This window comes from Idiotropiscis lumnitzeri, chromosome 15, assembly GCF_059441095.1.
Source record: "Idiotropiscis lumnitzeri isolate Australia: NSW breed Sydney's pygmy pipehorse chromosome 15, RoL_Ilum_1.0, whole genome shotgun sequence".
NCBI classification, from domain to species: domain Eukaryota; kingdom Metazoa; phylum Chordata; class Actinopteri; order Syngnathiformes; family Syngnathidae; genus Idiotropiscis; species Idiotropiscis lumnitzeri.
Genome location: NC_142405.1, coordinates 9,636,382 through 9,661,728, shown reverse-complemented (window position 1 = coordinate 9,661,728; position 25,347 = coordinate 9,636,382). Strand labels below are relative to the sequence as shown.

The 25,347-nt window shown below is 39.9% G+C and overlaps 4 protein-coding genes and 1 non-coding gene across 5 annotated transcripts in view; 4 read left to right on the top strand and 1 right to left on the bottom strand.

Annotated features, from left to right (window-relative positions):
- The window catches only part of ldlra (low density lipoprotein receptor a), a 10,271-nt gene extending 8,085 nt beyond the window's left edge, over positions 1-2,186 (top strand). Inside the window, exon 18 of the mRNA XM_088316362.1 lies at positions 490-2,186. Coding sequence (XP_088172488.1) covers positions 490-546 — 57 coding nt within the window. The 3' untranslated portion in view covers positions 547-2,186. The remainder of the gene's footprint in view (positions 1-489) is intronic.
- Positions 2,187-5,869: 3,683 nt separating this feature from the next.
- On the top strand, positions 5,870-12,587 carry kri1 (KRI1 homolog). The gene is made up of 18 exons (XM_088316363.1): positions 5,870-6,085; positions 6,220-6,296; positions 6,377-6,476; positions 6,560-6,659; positions 7,177-7,234; positions 7,312-7,361; positions 7,452-7,566; positions 7,776-7,853; positions 8,276-8,391; positions 8,499-8,727; positions 8,813-8,983; positions 9,411-9,486; positions 10,189-10,295; positions 10,797-10,947; positions 11,025-11,155; positions 11,498-11,562; positions 11,807-11,902; positions 11,982-12,587. The coding sequence occupies exons 1-18, from the start codon at positions 6,001-6,003 to the stop codon at positions 12,448-12,450; spliced, it is 2,274 nt and encodes a 757-aa protein (XP_088172489.1). The 5' UTR covers positions 5,870-6,000; the 3' UTR covers positions 12,451-12,587.
- LOC148322779 (Z30 small nucleolar RNA) lies at positions 11,326-11,423 on the top strand. Its single transcript, XR_015846716.1, has one exon. It is a non-coding gene; the product is annotated as a Z30 small nucleolar RNA (small nucleolar RNA).
- A 442-nt stretch (positions 12,588-13,029) lies between the features above and the next one.
- Positions 13,030-15,268, top strand: spc24 (SPC24 component of NDC80 kinetochore complex). Its single transcript, XM_088317478.1, has 6 exons — positions 13,030-13,118; positions 13,843-14,012; positions 14,206-14,347; positions 14,504-14,608; positions 14,744-14,820; positions 14,906-15,268. The coding sequence occupies exons 2-6, from the start codon at positions 13,853-13,855 to the stop codon at positions 15,010-15,012; spliced, it is 591 nt and encodes a 196-aa protein (XP_088173604.1). The 5' UTR covers positions 13,030-13,118; positions 13,843-13,852; the 3' UTR covers positions 15,013-15,268.
- Positions 15,269-15,596: 328 nt separating this feature from the next.
- s1pr5a (sphingosine-1-phosphate receptor 5a) lies at positions 15,597-18,534 on the bottom strand. Its single transcript, XM_088317821.1, has one exon. It carries the CDS (start codon positions 18,224-18,226, stop codon positions 17,021-17,023), a length of 1,206 nt encoding a protein of 401 aa, XP_088173947.1. The 5' UTR covers positions 18,227-18,534; the 3' UTR covers positions 15,597-17,020.
- Between the last annotated feature and the right edge of the window lie 6,813 nt (positions 18,535-25,347).

The window sequence follows — 25,347 nt, the reverse complement described above, 5'->3', positions numbered from 1 at the left end:
ACTCTGTTACAATTTTTAGCTTTGGGCGTTGTAGTATTTATTTCTCCACGTTGTTACAGTAGTCACTTTTTTTTAGTGCCATCAATTTCTTCTTAAATTCAATTTTGAGTGCTGACTGTGGCCAACATCGCAGATTCACATTACATTCCAGGAAGTGAAGACAGGAGACAAGTACATCTCATTCATAGCTGCTTTCTGGATTTGTAATATTCCAAGTGGTGCTTTCAATGCGGCATGGATTTTGCAGTCTCCTGCAGTCCCTGTGTTGACGCAAAAATGCTGTCGATGAGCTGAGTCTCTGCTGTGCAGTGGAAAAATAACTTTCAAAAGGCAACGATGCAAAAGCGCATTCACGGCTAGGACTTTATTTGTGTTTTTATTGAGACAATTTTATTAATAGTGCCAGTTAATCTTCATTTTCTGTTTTTTTTTTTTTTATTTACACCACATGTATGTAATTATGTGTCATCAAATTTTTTCTCTTATCAGAAACAGGTCGTGAGCCTGGATGAAGAGGCGGAAAACCCAACATTCAATGAAAACTAGCTTTACCTTAAATGGCATTACGGATGGAATTCAAAGAGACAATTATATATCCACAACAACTGAAACCTCTTGGAAAGTCAGGTTCAATTCATTTAGGTCATTCTCATTTTTTTTTCTTTGCTGTAGAGACTTCAGACTTTAAAAGTTGAACTGAACTTGTCCAACCAGGCTCTCCCAGGATTACTCGGGTATTACCCTATTGGTAGTGATGATGAGAAACTTTTCATGGAAAAAAAGGGAATTTTAATTTTAGTAAGAAAGTAGTACCTAAGACTTCCTTCTTTAACCTTTTCTAGTTATGAAATAACCAATTAGCTGCATAATCCCACCCCGCCTAAATTAGTGCAACATCAGAAATCAAATTGATGGCCAAAATGCAAATCCTCCTATTTGACAGAGGTGTCAAATCCAGTTCCAGAAAGTAAAGTGTCTTTACCTGCCAGTTGACTCGAAGCACCTGTGACTTTTCATACAGTAGGCTATACTCGTCTTTAAAAAGTGACTGTGAAATAAAATAGTTGAAATTTTAGATAAAACACCTTATGATGGAATAGTATAGTATAGTATAGTATTTTTTTTTTTAAAATAAGGTTAACTTATTCACTACCAGCCAAGTAAAAAAGAAAAATGGATCTTTGACATGTTTAGCCGTCAATGGTAGTAAATGAGTTCATGAATATTATGACAGGCTTAAGTGTGTGACGCCTTGTCTACCATTTGGATATAGATTAAAGCGACTCTTTAATCTACTAAATTAATGCCGGTTTTGCACTTTACGATCCAAGTTATCACTTGAAATATACCAAATGTTTCGCTTTTTTTTTTAAGTGTTCTGTTTATGGGTTGATAGTGAACTGCGCAAATATGAAGGAACTAGTTATCCTCTCTCAAACTGTTTGGGCGTTCTCTTCTTGAATCAGAAAGGTTTTATTTGAAACAAAGCTTGTTTTATTGTTTCATGCTGAATGTGGGGAAGGAATTTGTGGCTGTGAATTGAACTTCTGCATAAATGGCTTGGTTTTTGTCATCAGACGCATGTTACCTTTTTTATTTGAGAGACTAGCTTAAATTTCTTGCGTCTCTGAAGAGGACGTACCGTATGCATTCCTCAGAATAGCTTCGATGCAGCCACGTATGACCAGTGGGGCCGAGCCTGATGCGCCGTACTGCGACGCATGTATATTTATAGCCTTCCCTAGGAGGAGGATTTATTGCAGCATTCCTGACAGAAGAAGAAAGATATGTGCCTTATCACAGTCTTTTTTGAGTTCATGTTCTTTGTTTTGTGAGTGAATTGTGCTTTGTAATTATTGCTCCAAAGTCCATGTTGGTGTAAAATCGAATTTGTATAAAATCAATGACTATGTACAGTGACTTGTTACTCCCAACTGAGATGCTGTTGTGATGTTCACTGTCTTTGGACTTTTAGGTAGAAGGTAGAGAATCGTAAATGTTCGTCTAGATGTACATACATGTAGATTTTTTTTTTTTCTACATACCCACTAGCAGTGCAGGTTATTTGTGTGTAAATAGGGTGTTCATAAATGTAAATATTGGTTTTGTTTTTATGAAATTATACTGTGCTGCAGCCTTTGTTGTCAACATTTGCTGTATATAAATAAATATCTTTATTTATTTTAGAGCCTCTCTGGCCTCTTCTATTTGTCTTTCGGCACAGTATGAAGGTTTCTGTCCTTTATTACTAACATCTTACTAAAGTATTAACCACGGAGCCATGCCGAACTTCTTTTTTTTTTTAAATGTCATGTCTGGGGCTCCGTGATTAACAATTTGGTGTGAAATATTAAAATCCCACACTCTCCCTTACTTTTTACCACTTGCATAAAATGTAATCTTTTCCAAAGACATGACAGAAATTTCTGGATTAATAATTTGGTGAAGGTACCGTAATTATCAACATACACTTGTGATGACAATATTAGATATATTTCCACTTGATAATCGAGCAGTAATCGAATCACGCCTTCCTTGCTGCTATTCTAAATTGACAACAAATGCAGCTATACAATTAAAAAAATAAAGAACAACTTTGATATTTTGTCTTGTTGATTTTATCATATTTATATTTGTTTGCATTAAATAGCAAAATGACTTCTGCTGTGTTTAAATGGTCTGCAATAAAATGAAATGTTTCAAAAATTACAAGGACATGTTAAAAAAATGTTTTTTAAATATTTTAGCCTGTCATATTTGTTATACAAATCGGTCATCAAGAGAGATTAAGCAATTTTAGGGGGTGCTCAAAAGCTATTTGCATTTAAGTATAATTTAGGAAAAACCTTTACAAAAAAAGAAAGTAAAAAGATTATTCATCATTGCGTGAAATCTGTTTTTTTTTTAATCATTGCAAACATTTCACAAGACTGAAAGGACATTTGGAAAGCATATTTGTCGGTTTTATGTGCTCATTGCCTTTGTTTTCTCTGCGCACCACGTGAAGCACATTGTTTAAGAAATGTGAGACAGTTTTGATATACTGTACTTTTTAAGTGCGCCAGCATATTCTAGACGATAACAGCTGGGCGAATCAGACACGCGAGTGAAACACGTGACATGTTTTTTTTTTTTGTGTGTTCTCTATTCGAGGAGGGCTAACGGAGCTTCTCTGAAAAGAATAGCCTTTTCCTAGAAAGCAAAGTTGTCACGTTGCCTGCGAGTCAAATCCCAAGAGGTTTCGGGCTTCTTGAAAATCCTCCCACAATGTGAAACATTCACAACCGAAAGATATCCAATACCTTCACCCAGATTATTTCATTCTCTGGGTACTGAATCAGTCGCAATCGGACGAGGGTGCGTCCATTTTATTTATTTATATTTGTTGAACAATTGTTTATCAGTTGGCATTGTTTCCTACATTGTGATTTAAACAGAAAATATATTGTAGAACGCAGAAGTACCAACTGGCCGATCTCACGGTGGCCTTTCCGGCCTCCAGTTTGCGGGGGGGGGGGGGGGGGGGGGTCTTTTCTGTTCCTCCTTGGGCCAGCCTCCTACTCTTCCCTCCGCCTTTTGCGGCCCTGCTGCGGTTGTCCCCCCCCCCCCTTTTTTTTTTTTTTTTGTGGTGTGCGTGTTGTGGTTGTGGGATTTTGCGTCTGTGTGTGTGTGTGTAATTCGACAGGGGCGGAGCCAGAAATGTTCCGATGGGGTGGCCAGGTTGACACAATGACACACAGGCAGCCGAGGTGATTTTATATCCGCGCCCCTTCCATCGCCGATATATGCATGCTTACTCATTTCATGACTGTCAAAGTCGAGTTACTTGCTGTTACCATACTGGACAAACTAAATGGATCAAAAACACAACCTCTCTTTCTCCCATTCCTCTCTCTTTTTAATTTCTCCATTTTGAAACCCTGACTGTGGATGGTATGATTCACAATGACATCTCTGCCATGAGGTGCTAAGGTGTGAAAATAATCTTCATTGTTTGTAAAAATCTTGAGAACAATTTTACCTAAAACAATTTTTTTTTTAATTGCACATTAAACAATTTCAATTTTGAAGTTGCTACCTCAGCTACAACAACAACAACCATTGCAACGAGAAGGGCAACACACAGCCCACTGACTCTGCTCCACTGTTGTCATGTGCAAAGTTCAAGGCTGACCATGAACGGAAGCATAGGCCAGATAACCAAAGCGAGGTGTGAGGGAAAAAGTGCAGTGACACTTGGGTAGACAGCAACAAGCCCCCAATGGCTGCAAGTTACAGACAAATATATCATGTCAAGTCAAGTCAATTTTATTTGTATAGCCCTTAATCACAGACAGTCTCAAAGGGCTTTACATAGCCATCTTTCTTTAGATTTCAACAGGAACCACAGCATACTTTGCTAACCTCTAAAAAAAAACAACAAAAAAAACAGACAGAGGTAACGTTTGTTTTTCTTGGCAGTGACGTCAGAAATCGACTGTTTTTCAAGCCAAATGTTCTATTTGATCCCTTGACATTATTAATCATTAATTGGGGTGTACAAGGTTATGTGTCACTGCCCTAATATTCTGGTTTGTTTATGACTGTGACATGTTGTAAAGTCTTTTTTTTCCCCACATATCACTAAAACTGTGTGACAATGTTTTCAAGATCTAAGATTCATGTGTGAAGATAATTCAGAATAATAGGTCTATGTGTATGAAATGCGCCATATATTGTAAATTAAGCTGCCTTGCTCTGCCTTGGCCTAAAAGTGGTTCACAGTTGAAATCAGAATCTGGCTCAGGCCCTCCTGTGCGCTCGCTCATCCAAAAACATGCAAGTTAGAATCAGATGAAAACTTTTAGTCGCCCATAAGTGTGTATGTGAGTGTGAGCGGCAGTTTGTCTTCTGACTTCTGAAGGATGATGAGGACAAGTTTTGCTGCTAAGCTTTTTTTTTTTCCAGGGACATGAGTTGTTTTCTTAGTATGCTTTGCCATTTGTCATTGGGCATGTGCTTACACTTTGCTTCATCACAGGCCGTTCACCTGTTGATCCGTGGACAATCAATATGTAGTGCACATCATTCACTTATATCTGGAATATCGGTATGTCAAAGCTTTCACTTTCGATATATCTGATCGCTTGGATGTTTTATTTTAATTTATATGATTTTATTTGTTGCTTTTTAGGAGTTAGTCTTAATACAAAGCTTCTTGTTCATGCTCATCCACAATACTTATGCGTGTGTGTGCGTGTTATCTTTTAAGTTCACTTTCATGCAAAAACTCTCTGAATGTATGCATTTGTCAAGAACCAAATGATAATTTAATCAATGGAAATCATGTTTCAAATGCCCCCACCCCCCATCCTTGGGACAGCCAGCACCGAAGCAGTTATAGTATTGGGTAGTATTTGTTTTGCAATGTGATGGCACCACCACTCTGGTCAAATACGTCACTTGGCCTTGCCTACAAAGATAACACATGAGAAGCATAAGAGACAGTACTGCAGAGAGGTTATCTTTACTTATTACCCGATATTGCCCAAAAGAATAATTAAAAAAAAAAAAAAATCACACTTCGACCACCGAACAAAGTGTGGATACTGTACATAGGTTAACAATGTACTTTCTGCCATCTACTGAAAAAAGATGTAATTGTTCTCCCTATCATCATAAATCACTTGCAGAGACAGATGAACAAAGAACAAAGATGCTTGACTTATGCAAAATAAAGCATTACTTGTATCAACTTGTATCAAGTTGTATCAGACAGCATGACTGACATGGGAGCACATACAAACTGAAATCTGATTTTAAAAAGTGGGGGCTAATAATACAAATCTAACGTCCACATACAGACCAAACATCACTTCAGTGTGAGTACGCCCCCTACCGGACATCCAAGGTACGTGCAGCGGAAACCACGTGCTACCCCTCGACACACGCGCTTGTCTACTGTGATGCTAGTTTCGCTAGCTTCTGGATTATGAACACGTCCTGAAGTCAAACCGTACCATGTCTGACGAAGAAGGTTTTCGAATCAACACCGAATTTGCAAAGAAATATAACATATACAGACAGAAGGAAGAGCTGCAGAGGCGTAAGTGTGTTCACATTTGCTAACATTGGCTAAAACATTCGTGGCGTGTGCTAACGTGAAAAGAAGCTAACTCACTCGTTGCTATTTCTTGACGCTCTGCTTCTTTGACTTATATTTTGTGTGTTGTTGTGCAGTAAAGGATCGATATGGCGACCGAGAAGTGGACGATGACTCCGAATCTTCCGAGTCCAGCTCGGACGATAGTGAAGTGGTTAGCGTTGCTTTCCCCCTCCTCATTTTGTCAACAAACTTGAAGTAATGCTATGTAATTAATTGTTGTCGACCCTGTAGGAGTTGGATCCAGACGTTGAAAGGGATTTTTACAGGACATTGTCACTCTTGAAGAAGAAAGACCCGAAGATCTATGAGAAAGACGTGAAATTCTACTCCGGTGATTAATTAGTGGCTAATTTGATTGTTGTTTGTTCGTAATTTGCTTTACCCCTGACTAAACTATTTGTTTCTTTCTCTCAGATGCACCCAGCACAGATGTGAAACCGTCAACCTCAAAGTCAAAAGTGAAGCCAATGTACCTGAAGGACTATGAACGTAAAGTCATACTGGAGAAGGAAGGGTATGTGTTGTTTCTACACTATTTCAATGCAACACTATCATGACCTCTTCTAACCTGCATGGTGTAATAGCAGTTAGGCTGTCTTACCTTCCAGTTGTGGGTTTGAATCGCTCGCTGATCTTTCTATGTGGAAATCTGCATGTTCTGCTTGCATGTTTTTTTCCTCCCTGGATACTCTGGTTTCCTCCCACATTCTACAAATAAGCACGTTTGGCTAAATAACAAACTTAAATTGTCTATAATGTGAATGGTTTGGTGACCAACCATGCCTTTCACCCAAAGTCAGGTGAGATGGGTACCAGCTCACCAGCAACCAGAATGAGAAGTGCTACTAAAAAATAGATTGATGGGTTGAGCTTAATGTAACTTTGAATATGTTGGAAAACTTTTAAGTGTTTACAATGTGATAGATGAATGTGCATGTACCTTCCAGTTGTTGGAGTTGGTGAAAGTAGTTGCATGATTTTTTTATGTTTTTGTTCACCCTTCTTCAACTGCAATGCATTTTATTCTTCAGAAAATATGATGACGAGGATAATGAGAGTGATGAGGAGGAGGCAGCCAAACGACGAGAAGTGGGTATTGTTGTGAATGCAGACTGATGCCAAGCAATTTGGACGTGTTTCTAATGTTTTTTCTTTTCCTTTCTTAGAGGGCCTCTTCCCCCAGCTACATTCAAGAGCAGAAGCAGTTAAAAGAAAGGTACGAACAATCTTTTGCATGTTCAACAATTAAAGGCAAAGTACATTTTTTTAACAAGCCAACCACACGTGACACAACAATTTCTTTCAGTTTCCGAAAGTTCATCCAAGACAGCGATGATGAGAATGATGACGGCAGCAATGGCAGTGGGGAAGAAGGGGTTTCCCAGCTGCTAACTAGGCGGATGAAAACACAGGAAGAAAAGGTCAGAATGGAAAATGTGCCGATAGCTGTAGTCTTGTATCCTGTCTGGGCTGTTTAGGACATAATGTGAAAAGGGGGTGTCCAATTCCCTCAAGCAGCCACGGCGCCCCTTCGCTATGTAACAAAAAATTATTTATTTACACGCTAACATTCATTCTGTACTAAAGAGAAATACTTCTAGAACAGTGATTCTCAAACCTGTGTTTCTAGGACAAAGAAGAGGCAGACTATGTGGAGTGGCTCAAAGGGCAGGCTGATTTTGACGGACCTGAAGAAGTGAAGGACATGGTGAGTAAATGCAGTTTGACACAATTGATTGCTGTGCCCAAATGATATTGTGCGTGTATTTTGTCGTATAGTGAAGAGTCTCGGTGATAATAAGAAATCCACATGAAAATCTGTTTGCAGTGCACACAGCAACATGTGGTGCTAATAATCTTGAATATTAAGGCTGTGCTTTCTGTACTTGTGTTCAGGATTACAGCTGTGTAGTGCCAAAAGTAGAATTGAATTGGCTTGGTTTTAGATTTGTTTCCCCCACGTAAATAAATCATTTGGAAAGAGAATTTTGCGTTTACTAGGGTTGCCTTTGTAAAGTCCTAAAATTGACGTGTCGAGCCAAACGTTTTAAAAAGGTGTTTGAAGAGCAGTCACGATCTCATGCCTTTATTTATATATATTTTATAATTGATTTGATTATGTTGTGACAGAAATACCTACGAGACTACTGGAATGACCCGAACCTGGACGAGAAGGAATGTTTTCTCCGTGACTATGTTCTAAACAAACGCTACAAAGATGACGACGACGATGATGACGATGAGAGGTAGCGGGATAGGCAGTATAGAAAATAAACAAATGCATGTCTTGCTATAGAACTATCCAGTGCAAATATATTTGAACAATCACACAATACAACTTCTCATTTTGGAGGATCCCAACCTACGAGGAAGTGGTTCAGGACGATGTGGACGATTCTGAAGACGAAGGCGAGTCATTCTTGGAGCAACAGCAGAGCTTTGAGCGAAGCTACAACTTCCGTTTTGAGGAGCCCGATGCTCATCAGATCAAGACTTATCCTCGGAACATTGCCACCTCAGTGCGCTCCAAAGACGATCGCAGAAAACGCAAAAGGGAGGAAGTGAAAGAAAGGAAGAACATGGTATGTAAAAAGTAGTCTATTGAGCACTTGTATAGAAGCCGCATCCATTAAGTAATTTTAATTAATTTTTCTGTTCCTCTCGTAGGAGAAGCAACAGAAACGCGAGCAGTTGAAGCAACTGAAGAACTTAAAACGAAACGAGATCATGGAGAAGCTGAAGACTCTTCAGGCGCTTACTGGCAATGACAAGCTGGCTTTTAGTCAGGCGGATCTGGATGGAGACTTTGATCCGCAACATCATGACCAGCTCATGCAGGTCGGTGCACAGTCGCACATACTGTAAATTTTGGTTTGTTGTTTCTGAGACTCTACACTTGTGTATGAGATTGATTTAATTTAAAATATGGTCATTTAAATTCAGGCACAGGCAGGTTTGCTGCAGGTCAAAATGTGTTTTGAGGAACAAAATCCAAAACTATTTTTCGCAATCAGCCATCTTTTGTTGTTTGCATTCACCTGGAACGCTTTGAGGTAGCAACTTTTACCATCAGAGTGGGATCAATCAGCCTTCCCCACGTTTCTGGAATGCAGCGTGTGGGAGGAGTCAGTCCTCCTGCAGGTGAATTGTGTTTCTCTAATTGGGCTGGACTTCATCACAAAATGAAGACGACTACCTGGCTGTGTCCTCTCAGGAAGGATCTGGATCGTACACTGATGAATGTGAATCTTCTCTGTGTTTGCAGAAATTCTTTGGGGATACGTACTATGATGAGCAAGAAGAAGAGAAGCCTCAGTTTGAAGACGACGATAAACTTGAGGGTAAAGTCTGTTCATTAGAACTTTAACTAAGGGAGGGGCAACAATGTACTAAAAAAGCCCAGTCTGCTGGAAAGAAAGAAGTCTATTCACTTCTGTTAGCTAGTCTCTGAATTCTTATTAATCATTTAAAATATTTTCCAGCATTTTCATTTGTTTTTAAAATAATCTCTAGTGTTGCTAAATCCAGTCGCACAGAGCTATGTAAAAGAATTGAAAAATGCCGTTCCATTGCGCACAATTCCAAAATGGAAAAAAAAAAATTAACTGTGCTTGACCAATTTTAAGAATGCTCACCGCCAATCAAAGTGCCACATTATATAATTAATTACATGTGTGGATATCAAGCGATTTACAGCCCTTTGCTGCCATGTCGTACCTAGACAGATAAAATAAAAAAAAAATAATAATACTCAACTGTAATTTCATATGCACCTGTGACTAAATAAAATGAAGCTTTATGTATAGTCCTTGTGCTTCAGAAACGGATGCACCAAAGTTGGTGTCCATGAGGCCATCGACTGGCGATGTCATTTCTAGCCCCCTCAAATATTTCTGGATACATCCTGGAGAAAATTGCATAAATGTCATCCTTATGAAACCTGATGACAAAGATTAGTTCCGTCTAGTTTACGCACATGGCTGGCTGTGTGGATGGCTTAATACATGTCTCCATATTTAGGATGTTTTGTCTGTGTGAAACAGAGCACTGGAACTGGGACAAATGGACAGGAGAAGAGCGAGAAGAAATGTATGAAGACGATGCGGCCTATAATGCTTCAGAGCCGCACTGTGATGACCAGGATTTTATTGTAAGTTAATCCTTTCTAACCAAAACCCTCCGATCACTACCATTACATTCATACTTTGTCACATACCTTATGCCTCACTCACAATACGCCATTAGTGTTTTGGACACATGCAGTGGCTTTGGTAGCTGTGACTCAAGAGTCAGACTCAGGTGGCATGCTTGACTTCTTTTATGGCAAACATAGGAGGCGAAAGGTGCCTCTGTCTGGTTTGGGTAAATTGTAACGGGTAAGTACTTGAGTATGACCCCTGAGGCACACCCCTGTACGAGTATTATGCGTCGCCAATCCATATTAACGGTCTGATTGGTTGTCATTCTAAAGCCCCCGTTAAATCTGCCGCTGACTTACTTTACCCATCCTCAGTGTCCTTCAATTTTTGTGAAACCTGCGGTATTTGCATGTGTACTATCAATAGTCTTCATGGCCACGCTTTGAGTTTTGGGTCAGGCTTTAGTCAGTCTAGTAGAAATTTGTAAGACATCTTCACTTATATTGAAACAGATGGATGCAGACTATGACCCTAGCCAGCACAGAATGTCTAAAAAGGAGAGGAAGAAACTGAAGAAGGCGGATATGCCTCAAATGGGCAAGAAGAAGAAGAAGTCTCCCTTTGCAGAACTGCTCACAAAAGACAAGCCAGTATTCGATCCTCGTAAGTGTCAGGCTTTCCAGCATGCGTATGTTAATATAATTTTGCGTTTGTCTTAATGAATAATTGTTATATTTCAGAGGAGAAGAGCTTTGAGCAGTATCTGGATGAATACTATAAACTGGATTATGAAGACATCATTGACGACTTACCGTGCAGGTTTCGGTACAGGCAGGTCCTGCCCAATGACTTTGGTCTGTCCACTGATGAGGTACGCAAAAACACCTGTCAAGTGCAGACCTCACTCAGTCCTTAACAGTGGCCCGTGACATGGGAATGCTGACACATGCAACACAATTTTTGTTCTTAACCCCTTTCCCCACTCCTCTAAAAAAAAAAATGGTGAGGATTCGAATCGTACAACTGGACGATTACAAAGTGCTGCAGTGATGAGCCTTCGAGATGACCTGGTATTGCCTCCTTAAGGGGAGAGCTCTGACCAGGGAATGATCATAAACTTTAATCTTCTCTCTGAGCAGACCGTAACTTGTCTTCGTACGCTGATCACAAATGCTTTAATTCCACTTGATGATGGGCTCTCTAAATTCCGCAGATCTTGAGCGCTGATGATAAGGATCTCAATCGATGGTGCTCTCTGAGGAAGACCTGCATGTTCAGGTACGGAGCCTTACAGTGGCGGGCCTCGCATTTGGTACCTGGGATTTGATGCCACTTCTGTCATGTCGCAATTGTAGATAGCAGTACTGTACAATAATGCATTGTGGCACGCAACTGTGCGTATGTGGAGCAAATATTTGAGTAATAGTGCAAAGAGAGGCCGAAAAACTTCAATTCAATTTATTTAATTCACGGCTCGTATGTAAATCTTCCTCTAATTTGATCTTTTCATCCCCTCCCCCAGATCTGACCAGCAAGAGAAAAATGATTTGTGCAACTACAAAATGAAATCACGGAATTTTAAGAAGAAAAGAGAAATACTGATTTCTTTGTATTCTGAGTGAGTTCAACACACTGCTCTTTTTCCTTTACCCTCATATTTGGCTGCTAACAGTTTTTTATCGCCTTTGAATTATCAGAAAGGATAACGAGGAAGCGCATGCGAAACCCATGATGGGAAAGAAGCGACGTGATCGTGTGAAAAATGCTGAAAGGCACAACAGAAAAGCAGAGGATAGCGGCACCGCCTCTATGATGGACACCTCGGACGAGACTGCCCAAGCTCTTCGCCAGTTTGGGACTGATGGAGATGAACCCGAGGAGGAGTTTCTCAAGAAAAAGATAAAACTGGAAGAGGAACCTCAGTTACATCCTGCTAATGAAGAGGGTCGGGTTAAAGATGAAGTCAAGTCGCAAAAGGCCAAAAATAAGCAGAAACATTCAGGTGGACGCAGCAAACCAGGAACGGCCGGAGTGAAAATTGGAAATCAGGAGTTTAGTAAACAGAGACTGAAGGCGTACGGTTTAAATCCAAAGCGACTGTTTTTCAGACAGCTTGGAAGGCAAAAACGGAAAGATCTAGAGAAGCAGAAAAAAAACACTGCTTAACAGAGAAACAGTCTCTGAATACTCAACTTGTCATTTAATTTTCCACTTGAATAATATAGCAATTCCGTGTGAAATAGTTTCAAATTGTTGTCCATTTGGGATTTTTCAAATATTTTAAATTAAACATGAAAATCAGACTTTGGTCTCCAGTGGATTCCTGATCTTCTTTTTTGTATTATATTCAGAATCATTTTTTATTGTCATTATACTCGGCGTACAATGAGATTGGAGAACCCCTCCCATGAGAAAATAATTTATACATGTTTTAGAATGTCCAGTAAAATGTTGGAGGTGCTTAACTGGGGTTATGCAGATTATTTTTTTTTTTGACCGACATTGAGAAGTGCAAACTGGAACAATAGATTGGCAGTGGTTACTGCTCAGTCATCCACAGACTTGGGTTGGTCTGATAACAGCTCACCATCTGCAATAGAAACGTAGAGTGCCTCAATTCGTTCGAAACATGTATGAGCTTCTTTGAGATTAAAAAAGAGAGAAACACTTGATCGCATGTCATATTTTGGTATTTTAGGGCAACTTGCATCACGCGCCTTTTCACTCCTGTGCAGCAGGGGGCGGTGTGAAAACACCAGGCCGTCAAACCTGCACTTTGGCACCGTAAAGAAAAGACTCGCGGGCGCCCTATTTGAATCAAAAGGAGCAATACGGTAAATCCTTGTTGTCATCGAACCCACCTTTTACCCTAAAATCTTTATCAATTTAGCATTTCTACGAGTCTTGCATTGCGCCAGCGGTGTTGCGTTAGTATTTTGTATCGTCTGTTTTGTCGCTAATCATAGTTTAAGTATCGCCGCTACTGTTATACACGGCGATGTAAACATGCTTTTCGATGTTTTTTTTTAACCAGTGATTTATTTTTGGAGGTTATACACGTTTAATGATTAGCAAAATGGTTTGTATAGATTAACGTTTAGGGTTGTAGTTGACGCTAAACATTTGTGTTGTGTTTTGCGTAACTGTTATTTGTTGACGTGGTACAACGTAGACTGTACTTGCATGAGTAGAAGTGTAATATAATAGTCTAGAAGTACTGATTCAACTTCTTAGGTCATGGAAAGAACTCTTAAACGTACTTGAATATAAAAGTAAATGCTTTGTATCTGTTGCGTTTGTTGCTGTAGGACGCCCCCTCGCGGGCAATCTTTTAAGTCTCATGATGTCAAGCCAGGGGTTACGCTATGATGGGCCGTAGCACCGTCGGAAATGTGTGTATGCTCTTACCGCATTTTATTTCCATCCATCTGCCGCTTATCCAGGCAAAATAAAGTAGCTAGAAGTGCCTGCACAATAGAATTAATGGCAATAACGAAGGTATTTGTACAAGGTTACATTCCACCGCTAATATTTTGTGCTTTCTTTCCTTCTGTGCAGTGTCGTCAAAATGTTAATGGATAAATTTGAAGACATTCAGGAGTCTCTGGATACACTGCTGGACTTGACCAGCAGTCAACCGGAGACAATAACTCAAATCAAGAACAAACAACAGGCCTTTTTTGAGCGACACGTGGAGACAAGAGAGACCGTGACACAGCTTGTGAATGGCATGTGGATTCATTCAAATTTTCATGAATTTCTATTTTCTGTATTGTTTCTAACTGTTCTTAATCGCCAACTTGCTATTTCAGTAACCAAATATATTTTGTTGTGTATCCGACTGTAGTGTGTTGCTTGTCGTCTTTATTCTTCAGACAGTTTTTGGGGCAAGTCTTTATTACAATTACTTTTCACTCTCAGATGTAGTTCAACAAGAGGAGATTTTGGTCCACCGGCTTGCTGACATACAAGAGAAGATGCTACAGGAGAAAGAACTGGAGAATTTGGATGAGCAGCTGGGGCAATTCACAGCCAAGAATCAAATGTTGGACTCAGAATTACAGTATCCTTTGTCATATTTTTGTTGCATATGGTTTTGAATTTGGCGGCAACCACCTCCCTCCAATTCCAGGCTGCCCCTGGCTCTAAAAGCTATAACTTAATGTTGTATTCAGCATTATTTTCTTTGTTAGCGTCCTGACCTGAACTCCCACTTAAGGTATTTGCAGAGCGAGTTGGAACGACTGAAGAGCTCAGACAACGAGCTCACAACTTTGCAAAATGAGGTAGACGAAGACACCACTGAGGTTATCCCGTCTGCAATGTGAGTGCCCACTTTTCAGTCATTGCTATTGTAAAAAAAAAAAAAGCCCACCCTCACTTTTCAATCAATTCTCCCGAGTGCTTCTTTCACTCACAATACTTGTGTTAAGAATTTGTCTTTTAATTTGCTCAACAGATATGTTGTAAGGCTGAACCACCTAATAACCAGAATCAAGTGGGAGTTTGATACAGAGCCTCACACACTTAAAGCAGGTATGCTCTTTTGCTTTCTTTTGGTAGGAGGGAATTTAAGTTTGAGTCTGTTGGCATTATTCATACCAAGTTTCTCTGCTTGTAGTGCATTATGGGGCAGATGTGGCAACTCCCATCAATATCGACACCAGTGTGAAATCTCAGAGAGACATAGCTGACCAGTTATGGAGTTTTGTGTGCGATGAATGGTAAATGAGTGTATTTGTGTAACTTCACTTCTCAGTGAACAACGTTTGTTCGTCACATATGAAAGCAGCACAAAAAAAAAATCTGGTGTCTTCAACGTCATAAGCCACTAGATGTCACTATATGTTTATAATATGCAGTTCATTGGTGTGTTGTTTTTGTATTATTGTAGTAGTAATTCTGTAATTGATCACTGTTCTTGCACTTACTCACTGTTGTACAAATCTTTATCTAAAATAAAACCTTAACATAAGTAGATTTATTCATATTCTGCTCTGCATTATCATTGTTCATCCAGTTCAAGGAAAGCGACCTGCGCTCTTCTTGAAAATGTTGGGAATAGACTAGATTATAGTCAAATTAATGTAACTGCTTATTTGCTGTCTGTTATAGTCAAGTCAAAAATGTGCTTTACAATAATATGCTCTATGCTGCCCCACTTAGTTGTTTTGCTGCAGGTTATTAAAAAAAAAAAAAAAAAACTTTACACGGTTAGCGGTCAAAACGCTCTGAAATCTAATGTAACCCAATCCAAGAGCATTATTTGAATAAAACTCAGTTTTGATTGACACTCACTAGTCAGCCACATGTACAAATGTCAATAGAAATAGTTTATTCAGTGCACACATAAAACATAACTTAAGACATTTACATTAAAAAAACAGTTCAGATGAACTCACCAAAAGCTACATATTTACAAAAGATAGAATGACAAAATATTTTCTCTTGCTCACGTTTCAGTTGCTACAATGAAATGCATCTAAAAGTTAACAGTGCAGTTTGCTGTTTTATTGGTCAAAAAAAAAGAAAAAGTCCAACCAAGTCATGCAACACCATCAACTTGAACCTTCCCCTCTAACAAAGTTCTCAAGCCACGGGATTTTGCCGTGCAATTCGAGTCCATTAAAGAAACCTCTGTCTAGCTTTTAATTCTTTTCAGCCATGCGTCATCCGTCGCTATGTTAGAAGGACCCCCAAAGCTGAAAGCCAACCAAGAGAACCTCATGACGTCTTCAGTGTGTCTCAGGGCTGCTCAGTCTGTGATGTAGGCTGTGGTGTGGGGGGGCTCTACCCTGCATTTCTCCAGACCAAAACTCAGATGGCAGAAATTACTTGGTTTCTGGCTGCAGACGTTGGGTGTGGATGCTCCATGTTTGCGACAACATATCATTATCTGCTACACACGGAGCGGAGATACGGCTAAATCTCATACTCTGGCTTTGGTTACACTCTTTTGGATGGACAACATAATTGGCTGTAATTTATGTGAAACATCTGCACAAAGTTGAACTCTTCCATTGCCGTTTTTGTTCAAAAGTAAACAGTGGTGAAAGCAAATGGCATTCCACCAGAAAGTTGATTAACACTGGCCTTGTGGAGGCTCAAGGACCTTCCTAAAACAATATGCTTAAAATGCTAGTACATTTTTGGAGACAGAATCTGGACTGGACCACGTTTTGACTCCCTCGATGTGGGGCTGGTGCCAAAGCTCAAGTCATGCATGTGACAAAAGGAAGAACACAATTCACCTTTTGTCAACTTTTTTTTTTTGTAAAGAACCGGAAATGTTGAGGTGTCCTCCTTTGCTCAACAGCGAGCTACGTCTTGTGCTGGTATGATGTCGCGCCGTTAACCATACTGTGGTGAGCTGGGCTCTACAACTGGCCCTGAAGTGCGAAAGTTTCCGTCTGAAATGGACTGGGCCCCACGAGAATTCTCCCGAAATTCTCGACGGCCAGACTACAACAGACAATTTTTTAAAAAATTTTTTACATATGAATTGACCATCATATTTGAATGCGCAACTGCATTCCATATCAGAGAATGTCAACAAAAATTGAAGTTACACTCTGGATTGTTTAACCAAACAGAACCTCACTGTCACATTCATAGATGAGTAACACCAGAAAGGTCGAGAGCAACACCATTCTCGTAACTCCTGACGTAGTTCAGTTTGATAAGATGAGTCAATGGTCATGTTTCTCCCAACCCTTACCCGCACACAAAGTCAACGTCATGTCTTGGACAGTTTAGGGAAGATAGCCTTTATCGTAGAAGGTGTAAAATTCCCAGAAGACACGGTGTTCTCCAGTCCTTCCAGTCTATGAGAAGCAGCGTCCGTCTTACTGGTGCTGCACTCCAGGAAGGGCATCCCGATTTTCTTCACTTGTCCGTCTTTGGTTAAAAGACAGCGACTGCAGAGCAACCTGAGGATGGCCCTCCTCATGTCTTTGCTGGTCAGCGTGTAGATGATGGGATTGAGAAGCGAGTTGAACATGGCGATGCCCAGGAAGTAGTCTGCCTTGAAGAGCACTTGACAGCTTTTGGTTGGGCAGAAGAAGTCGAGCAAGAGGAGGATGAAAAGGGGCAGCCAGCATGCGATGAAGACCCCCAGCACTATGGTGACCGTCTTGAGCAGGGCCATGTACTTCTGCGACTTCCGGTACAGGCCTTTCCTCTGCGGGCCTGAGCCGAGACGCTGGGTGTTGGATTTGACGATGCGGAAGATGCGCACGTAGAGAACCACGATGGCCATGAGGACGGCGATGAAGACGGTGACGCAGAAGAGGATGTAACTCTTGGCGTAGAGCGGCAGGACGGTGGAGCACTGGTCCAGTTGACCCATACAGTTCCAACCCAGAACGGGCAAGACGCCCAGGAGTACGGACAGCACCCAGCTGGCTCCGATCAGAGCGAACATTCGGCCCTGCTTGTCACCCTGGTACGGCTTCATCCTCACCATGGTAACGTGGCGCTCGATAGCGATGGCCAGGAGGCTGATGACGGATGCCGCCAACATGATGAACACGCCCCCTTCCCTTAGAAACCACAACACAGGGGTCATGTTTAACGTGTTGGCACCTGACGTCATGAGGTTGACCATGTAGGTGAACCCTGCCAACAGGTCGGAGAGAGTCAGGTTGCCCAGTAAATAGTACATGGGCAAATGGAACTTTTTATTCTTCCAGATGGCCACGAGCACCACTGCATTTTCTAAAACGATCAGCAGGCAGACCAGCAGAAAGGCAATGGCCTCCGGCTTGAGTCCTTCCTTGTATTTGTTCTCCTTCAGCTTGCCTGTGAAGTTGTAGTGCTCGAGGATGACGGCATTACTCTGGTACTCCCGAAACATCCGAAGCAGGTTTCCTGTTGATGAGGACATGCCCAGCTCGGATGGAGCGGCCGCAGCGTAAGCAGCCGGGAAAGAATCTGTTGACATGTTGCTGCCCTGTCACTTTAATTCAAGCCTTTTTGATAACGTTTTGAAAATTAAATCCAAAGAGGTGGGGTCATAGAGTCCTCTGGTGGTGCATGGTTTTCCTCTTGGAGAGAATTTTAAAATGAAGAAAAGAAAAGGGTCCAACTGTGGCATGCAAGTGTTTCCTTTGATGCGGTCAAATAGGATTTCTTGCGGTTTGAAGAATGTTCCTGTTTGAGTCACATTTTTCAGTTCCTGGACTGCACACAAGGGGGCGGTGCGAGCTGCCTGTTCAAGTCAAGAGAGGAGAAAAAGAAAATGACCGTTTGAGAAAATATCTAACAAAGTACGGAAAACTTATTTTCATGCTTTCTTTTTCGAAATATGTACTCCATTCTAACAATTTCATAGGATGAACAGTAAATAATCATGATGGGAAAAGCCATCACAATTTGAAAGTGACAGCTAACCACAGCAATAAATTAACATCGCTGGCAAGCGCTTCCAAGTTGCGGGTAAAAAAAAAGAAGAGCAGTCTGAAATGTGAATGAGAGTCAATATTCGAAACGCACAAAAAAGAATAAATTCCAAAGATTATGATTTTTTACTTCAATGTCATACGTGTTTAAATCTCATATTACACCGAATTCCTGAAACCATGGAAATATAATACACTTTAGTGTGCGTTACTATAAACTATAACAACTTCTTCTTCTTCGTCCTTTCGGCTTTTTCCTTCAGTATTACAACTAAATTCATTATATTAACTATTTCTAATGACAACCGATGAGTAAAGAAACGAGAACGGGTGAGTTAAATTTGCATAAATAAGCGAACACTCAACAATGATACATCGCAAAGTGAAATAAAAAATTTTCACGCACCTGTAAAATTAAAAAAAATTGGATGACTCCGGCAAAAAAATAATAAAAAAAAGTTGACAAATAGCATCGGAGGAAGACTGTGACGAGCTCCTCACACGACAGCGACGTAAGTGGGAATGAAGCGGCCCCGGGCAGCAGTCCACGCCGAGTGGGCTGTTCCACACTCACTCGAGTCGATCCTCTCCCTCCCCGCCTTGACCCTACGAGTTGTTTTCTAGTTCGGACTCAGGATAAGTGGATTTCAGGGAAGAAAGCGACGCCATCACATCTGTAGGGATATAATAGTCTTAGTCATACATGTAACCTTTATTTTTCCGGTAAGGCAATGCTGCAAGCAGGCAAATGCAAATAAAGACATAAACAACAAATTGTTCCCAAAACAAAATCATACATGTGCAAAAAACCACAAACACACGCGCAACATAATAATTGCCATTATTCTAAATAAATCAACTTAAGTAACTGTCATGTATGAAAGAGATGAGCGTTTTTTTTAGCCATTTGAAGTAGCTGGGATCATAGATGTGATCACAGACGTGTATGACATCACTCAGGACAGGTTGATTTTAAAAGAAGAAATGCAGTTGACGACCAACAGCGCAAATTTGACTGAACGTTTGCAGCTTAATGTTGCTCATCTGCAGGTTAGTCATTATCTAGGAAACATTGTCAAGTTTTAGGTTCTCTCGAATTGCTAAAGAGGAAGCTAATGATATAGGAACAGTTTCACAGGCGCTGCATATGGAAAAAGTAATCGTACTAAAATACAAACTACTTTAAAAGGAAAAGTCTGATAAAAGTAGAAGTACTGATTCAACTCTTTGGGTTGAAGAGGAAAAAAGAACAGAATGAAATGTATATACGAAGAAAACAAATGTGAATTATATATAATATAGATACCCGTTTTGATGTCAAACAACAAAATGAAAAGCTAGTGAGAATTGTATTATCGAAACATGTTTCGATTGCTTTCCCTTAACAATGTGTCCTCCATAACAAAATAAAGTACTAAAATGGCTCATGTTATCAATTGAGAAAAAAATAGCTGAGCCACAAATATTTTTTGGTGCTGACAACCTCAAACAACTAAATAAGGCCATGAATGCTTGCTGCTCCGAATAGATCGCCTCACCCCCATTAAAGCTTCCTGGTTTACGATCATCCACATCACTGCTGTTCCTGACTTTTTTTTTCTTTTGGTTTTTGTTTGATTTTTACGACTTGTCAGGGCCCAAAATGACAAATGAAGATCTGAACCACAGTGGATTTTACATATAAGTAAAAATTCATTCAAAGAAAACATTCAAGTAAAACACAGATAAATGACAAAATACTGAAGTACAATAACAATGGACAGGTACTGATTTAGGTGTAGTGACATACTCCCACATTCTAAATGCATGTTATGTTCTTTAAAGGCTAAAATGTCCATTTGTGTCAAAGTGCGTTGAATAATTTGTTTATATGTGCCCTCTGATTGGATGGCAACATGTCCAGGGTATACCGTGCGTCATCAGTGACTCTAATGGCAAGTCTTGAAAATGACCAGTCTAGAAAATGGGCGGATGGGCATCTGGATGCTTAACCTCCCTGGATATTTGAAGTTGGTCTTCTTCTGATCTCGAAGATGTTTGATGGCCTTTAGGTCACAAGTTAAATCAAACTCATCCACGCATGCCTTTATAAAACTGACTGGGACATCTGTCCGTTTAAAAAAAATCGAATGTGGCTTCTGAGCATGAATGTGTGCCCAACACTTGTCTATATTGTCGTTTTTAGAGCTCTTGGGGTATCCATGTCTTCTTTTTATATACATTGCAATCCATAATTATTGGCCCTCCTGGTTAAGATGTGTTCTAAAGCTTCTGATAAAATCATTTCAGCCCGAGGTAATCCAGGACCAAAATGACAAAGAAAAAGGAAAAATCTAATTCAAGTGCACTTATTCAGTGGGGCAAAAATCAACAATTATGGAGCGAACTGTATCAAACAATGTTACTGTTTTTAATGATATTCATCTTAACAGTCATGTAAATCAAACCATGCAAACAATAATGAAGCACTAATGGCTGTAGTTGACATGTATGCATTTGTGATCTAGATCTCTCCAGCTGTGCTCACTTGCCAAGTTTGGGAGACTGCAATGTTCCAAGGGACTCGACTCGTTAAAGACCATGTAGGCATTATTCATTATTATAATCTATCTTCCAGTCGGCTCTTGCTTGACTGTTATTCAGTGCGGAAAGCATGTTGCGTGAATTTGGTCGGTCCCTGACCTCAACAACAACAAACAATTTGGGATGAACTCCATCCGTTTTCGATCGTGATGGTTGTGATTGATCGTGGGTGAGCTGGATCCGATCCCAACTGACTTGGGGTGAGAGGCAGAGTACAGCCAGGAATGTGCTCAAAAAGTGTGTTTAAAGCAAGGATGTTATAGTTAATGAAAACTGACAAAATACCCCAAATTAAATTTGAAAGAGCATTTTTATTCAAAAAAAATCAAATAAAAAGGAGATAAAATATAAATATAGTACAATATAAAATAAATATAATAGAAAAGAATGAAGAATGATAACTAAAGGAAACAAAATTTGACGTTAATAAATCTAACTATAATTGTAGCTAAAATGTTTTTAATTTTCATGTTTCAAAATGTTTTTTTTTTTTTTTTTTTTAATTTTTGATGGTATTATTTTGGTATTGCTGTACGCCCGTATAGAAGAAACAAGGTTAAACAGTCAACTTTAAGTTATTACACAGTACTTAATGAGCTTTTTTTTTCTCTCTTGAACTGCTCACATGACGCCAAAAACTAATACTAAAACAAATAAATACTCAACTAAAATGAAAATAAGAATTTTCAAAAAAAGAAAACTAAAAACTAATCAAAATAAACAGAATTAAAAAAAGTTGTAATGAAAACTAGCTATAAAGAACCTGCTTTATAGTGAATGGGAGGGCAGAGACTACTTAAACAAACAAACAAAAAAAAAGCAGACGTACCAAATTTCTGGCCAATGAAATGAATTGTATCCTTAAATACGGAATATCTCCCTGCAAAATGATGAAGGTCAGTGACGATCGAAGGTCATCCAAATCCCCCAATGTTTGGAGTGGATGGAACTCTTACGTAAGTCGAGGACGAGGGTAAATGAGGGCCGCAGTGTTCCTTCTCCAAACAGGAAGCTGCCTCATTGTGCCTCGAAAAGAGAGGGATATCCTTGTGAGAAACGTACATGAGGTCATTGGTGGGATTTGACTCATACCGAAGTGGAAGGAATGCGTCACTCCCGAATGACGTGGACGAGTTCAAATCCACACAGCTTCTCATTTCCACACCTGGAACTAAATTTTTCTTTTTTTTTTATGCCTCATCAAAATGTCATTACAAACATTTTGGGGGGTGCTTTTTAAAATAACACCTGCGCCGTGTCTGCATAGCCTCTTTAGTGCTCCCTCACTCCCGTTGTTCTGCCTTTCCTCATCTCCTCTCAGCAGCCCCCCACCCAATTGATAACCAGGTTGAAATGCTCTTCGAGAGGCCTGTTAGCAGGATGGCAGTTGACCCCCCCCCTGCTGTGTCGCACTGACAAGCTCCCGGTGTGGGGCCTCTGATTAGTTAACACACAAAGACGTGACGGCAGGACTTGCTGCTCGGGCCATTTTGGTTCCCACAGTAGGGATCTGCGCCGTCACGATTGCTTTGGCCCTCAGGCCACAAACAAGCTCGGGGCACAGAGTGACCAGTGCAGGCACACCCAGTCTGCCTGGGGGAGGGCGGGGGTCTGTGTATTCATTATGTTCTGTGCAACACTCCTGGCTGCGGGTGATTTCTTTCCTGTGACGCAAGCGAGCTTGCAGAAAGGAAGCCAGAGTCGATCCCACGTATGACGCATGGACAAAGTGATTGAGTGGGTTTTATTTTGTGGGGGGAATACAACCCAGTGGGCATCTGATGTTAGTTCAACATCATCTGAATGATCATTTTGATGTTGAATTGACATCAGATGCCCACTATTGAAAATTGAAATTATAATTTTGTATTGACGTTGATTGCTGTACATCTTTGAAATCACTTTTTTTTTTTTTTAAATGTATTACTTTGCTCTAAAGTGTCATTGGCAAAGTCACACCTTGAAATGAGGTTCACACCTCAACTCCCAGTCTCCGCAAAAATTACAATTGAAAGCATTCACACTCCTATTTTAACGCAATTTGGACTCTGTCGTGTCACATACAGTACATGCTTTCTATGCTAATGACTTGAATGTTTTGGCCATTTAGGAAAGACTTATTTTTAAGTGTACCTTTACGTACTTGTTTTGCTGTCGTTTTTTTCTTTTTTGGAGGGGGGGGGACAAACATGTTGCATGTACAGACATCTACACTTTAAAAAATATCCCCATATACACAAGACTGCAGACAGTGTAATTAGCAATTGTAACGCAGAACACAAAATGTTTTATACTCTAACCGCCACTCATTATATTTAGCTTGAAAATGTATTATGGGATGCCGTACTCTTTATTATAGAGAAGCGTGATTAAGTTCATCTTGTGTAATACATACGTTACAACAAATCTGCACCTGATCCTTGTTCCATACATTCTCAAATGCTTATAAGCTCTATGATATGAAACTAGTCTTGTGCACATTTCATATTCCCGATGACTGCGCTGAGATGCAATCATTTGCGATATTGACTTTGAAGCATGAATATTAATTTGTCAGTGAGTGCTACAAAAACAACTCGGTAGTTTGTCAATGTTCTTCGAGCGCGGATGTTTAAATGACAATTTAATGCGCGTGCTCAAATTAGAGCCAGCCTCAGGCCTACCGCATAATGGCAGTTTACGTAGCAGTGAACTGACATTTGAAACAATTACACACGTGAGTCTTCAACTGATGACGTTTTCACGTGACAAAGTTTGCTAAAAGTTGAAATACACTAAAGGTGGGTCAGTATAATGAAACACTTGCAATTTGGCATGCCATTAAAAGTGCTAAAGACGGGAAAGAGAGCAAAATGACAATCTCGAAAGCTCCCAGTGAGTTATATTTACACTCGAACAAAGTGTGCAGCGTTGTAGTGGCTCCCAGATTTTTTATGGGAATCCTGGAAATAGAGTGCCTATGTCAGCTTTTGTCTGCCGCGCTGTTTCATGTGCAGCTGCGTTGGTCAGTGACCTCAGTTTAATCTCCTAATATGGGGAGAAAGGAAGTATATGGGAAAATGTTGGATTGTGTTTTTAAATTCACTCCCCCGAGATCTACAAATCCATACAACAACAGGGAAGAGACACAGTTGGAACGAGCCGTTTTATAATTCGCCGACAAAAATGAATCCACTTCCATTTGTGAAAGTGATGTTTACACACAGTTTTGCTTTACTTGATCCGCCTTCCTCCAGTTGTTTGCAAACACATTTTGTGTTGTTGCCTAGATTAAATAAAGTAGCTGAAAATTAATAATTCCTCAAGTACATTTTTAACACGTGGTATAGGGGGACTTGTTTCTAAAGTCATTGGAGGTTTTCGGGCACTAATAAACACAGGAAGTGACTTCCTCTTGGGAACAATTTCATTAGACATACACTAAGTGTATATGAATGGCCGTTGTGTCTATATGCAAACCCAAACATCCTCATATCCAATGTAAACGTTCATTAGTTCTCACCCCCAAGCTGGCGAGCTCAAGCAGCTACCGTGAGAGAAACGTTTGTCAAGTCTTAACAGTTACATGTTATGTACATTTGTATTATTATCTGAGATGGCATTTGTGAAATAAAAAATTAGGACTGCCACTATCTCAGATATTCACTTCATTATAAATACAAGGGTCACCAATGGTCATGGTCCAGTATTCAGTCACATGAAAACAGAAAAAAAATAGATAAGTTAAAGAAAAAAGTAAAAAAAAAAACTTTTGTCACAATATCAAAACTCTGACTTCAATGCTATTGCTGAATAAGGAACCTCGATATGGCTGCTGAAACGATATCATGGCAAAACCTAAAAACATTGGCAAAAGAAGGAGAATCACAGATGGAAAAAAAGAGGGAACTTTAAATTTCACATACGGTGGACCCTAACTATGTTGGGGGATAAGGACCGGGCCAAACACCAAATAGTTAAAGTCTGTGATTAATTAAAACTCTGTATAATTTCCATTCCAAATTTTTTTTTAAAGATATTTTTCCTGGGGACAAAAAAAAAAATGAGTAGCGTATGCACGGGGATTGTGGAAAAAAAATAA

What these genes read in the sequence shown, in the direction of transcription:
- kri1 (XM_088316363.1), top strand. Translation starts at nt 6,001, where the DNA reads ATGTCTGACGAAGAAGGTTTTCGAATCAACACCGAATTTGCAAAGAAA. An exon ending in CAGAAGCAGTTAAAAGAAAG is followed by an intron (nt 7,362 to 7,451) that starts GTACGAACAATC and finishes AATTTCTTTCAG; the next exon opens with TTTCCGAAAGTTCATCCAAG. An exon ending in AGACGACGATAAACTTGAGG is followed by an intron (nt 9,487 to 10,188) that starts GTAAAGTCTGTT and finishes TGTGTGAAACAG; the next exon opens with AGCACTGGAACTGGGACAAA.
- spc24 (XM_088317478.1), top strand. Translation starts at nt 13,853, where the DNA reads ATGTTAATGGATAAATTTGAAGACATTCAGGAGTCTCTGGATACACTG. An exon ending in CGTGACACAGCTTGTGAATG is followed by an intron (nt 14,013 to 14,205) that starts GCATGTGGATTC and finishes TTTCACTCTCAG; the next exon opens with ATGTAGTTCAACAAGAGGAG. An exon ending in GAGGTTATCCCGTCTGCAAT is followed by an intron (nt 14,609 to 14,743) that starts GTGAGTGCCCAC and finishes TTTGCTCAACAG; the next exon opens with ATATGTTGTAAGGCTGAACC.
- s1pr5a (XM_088317821.1), bottom strand. Translation starts at nt 18,226, where the DNA reads ATGTCAACAGATTCTTTCCCGGCTGCTTACGCTGCGGCCGCTCCATCC.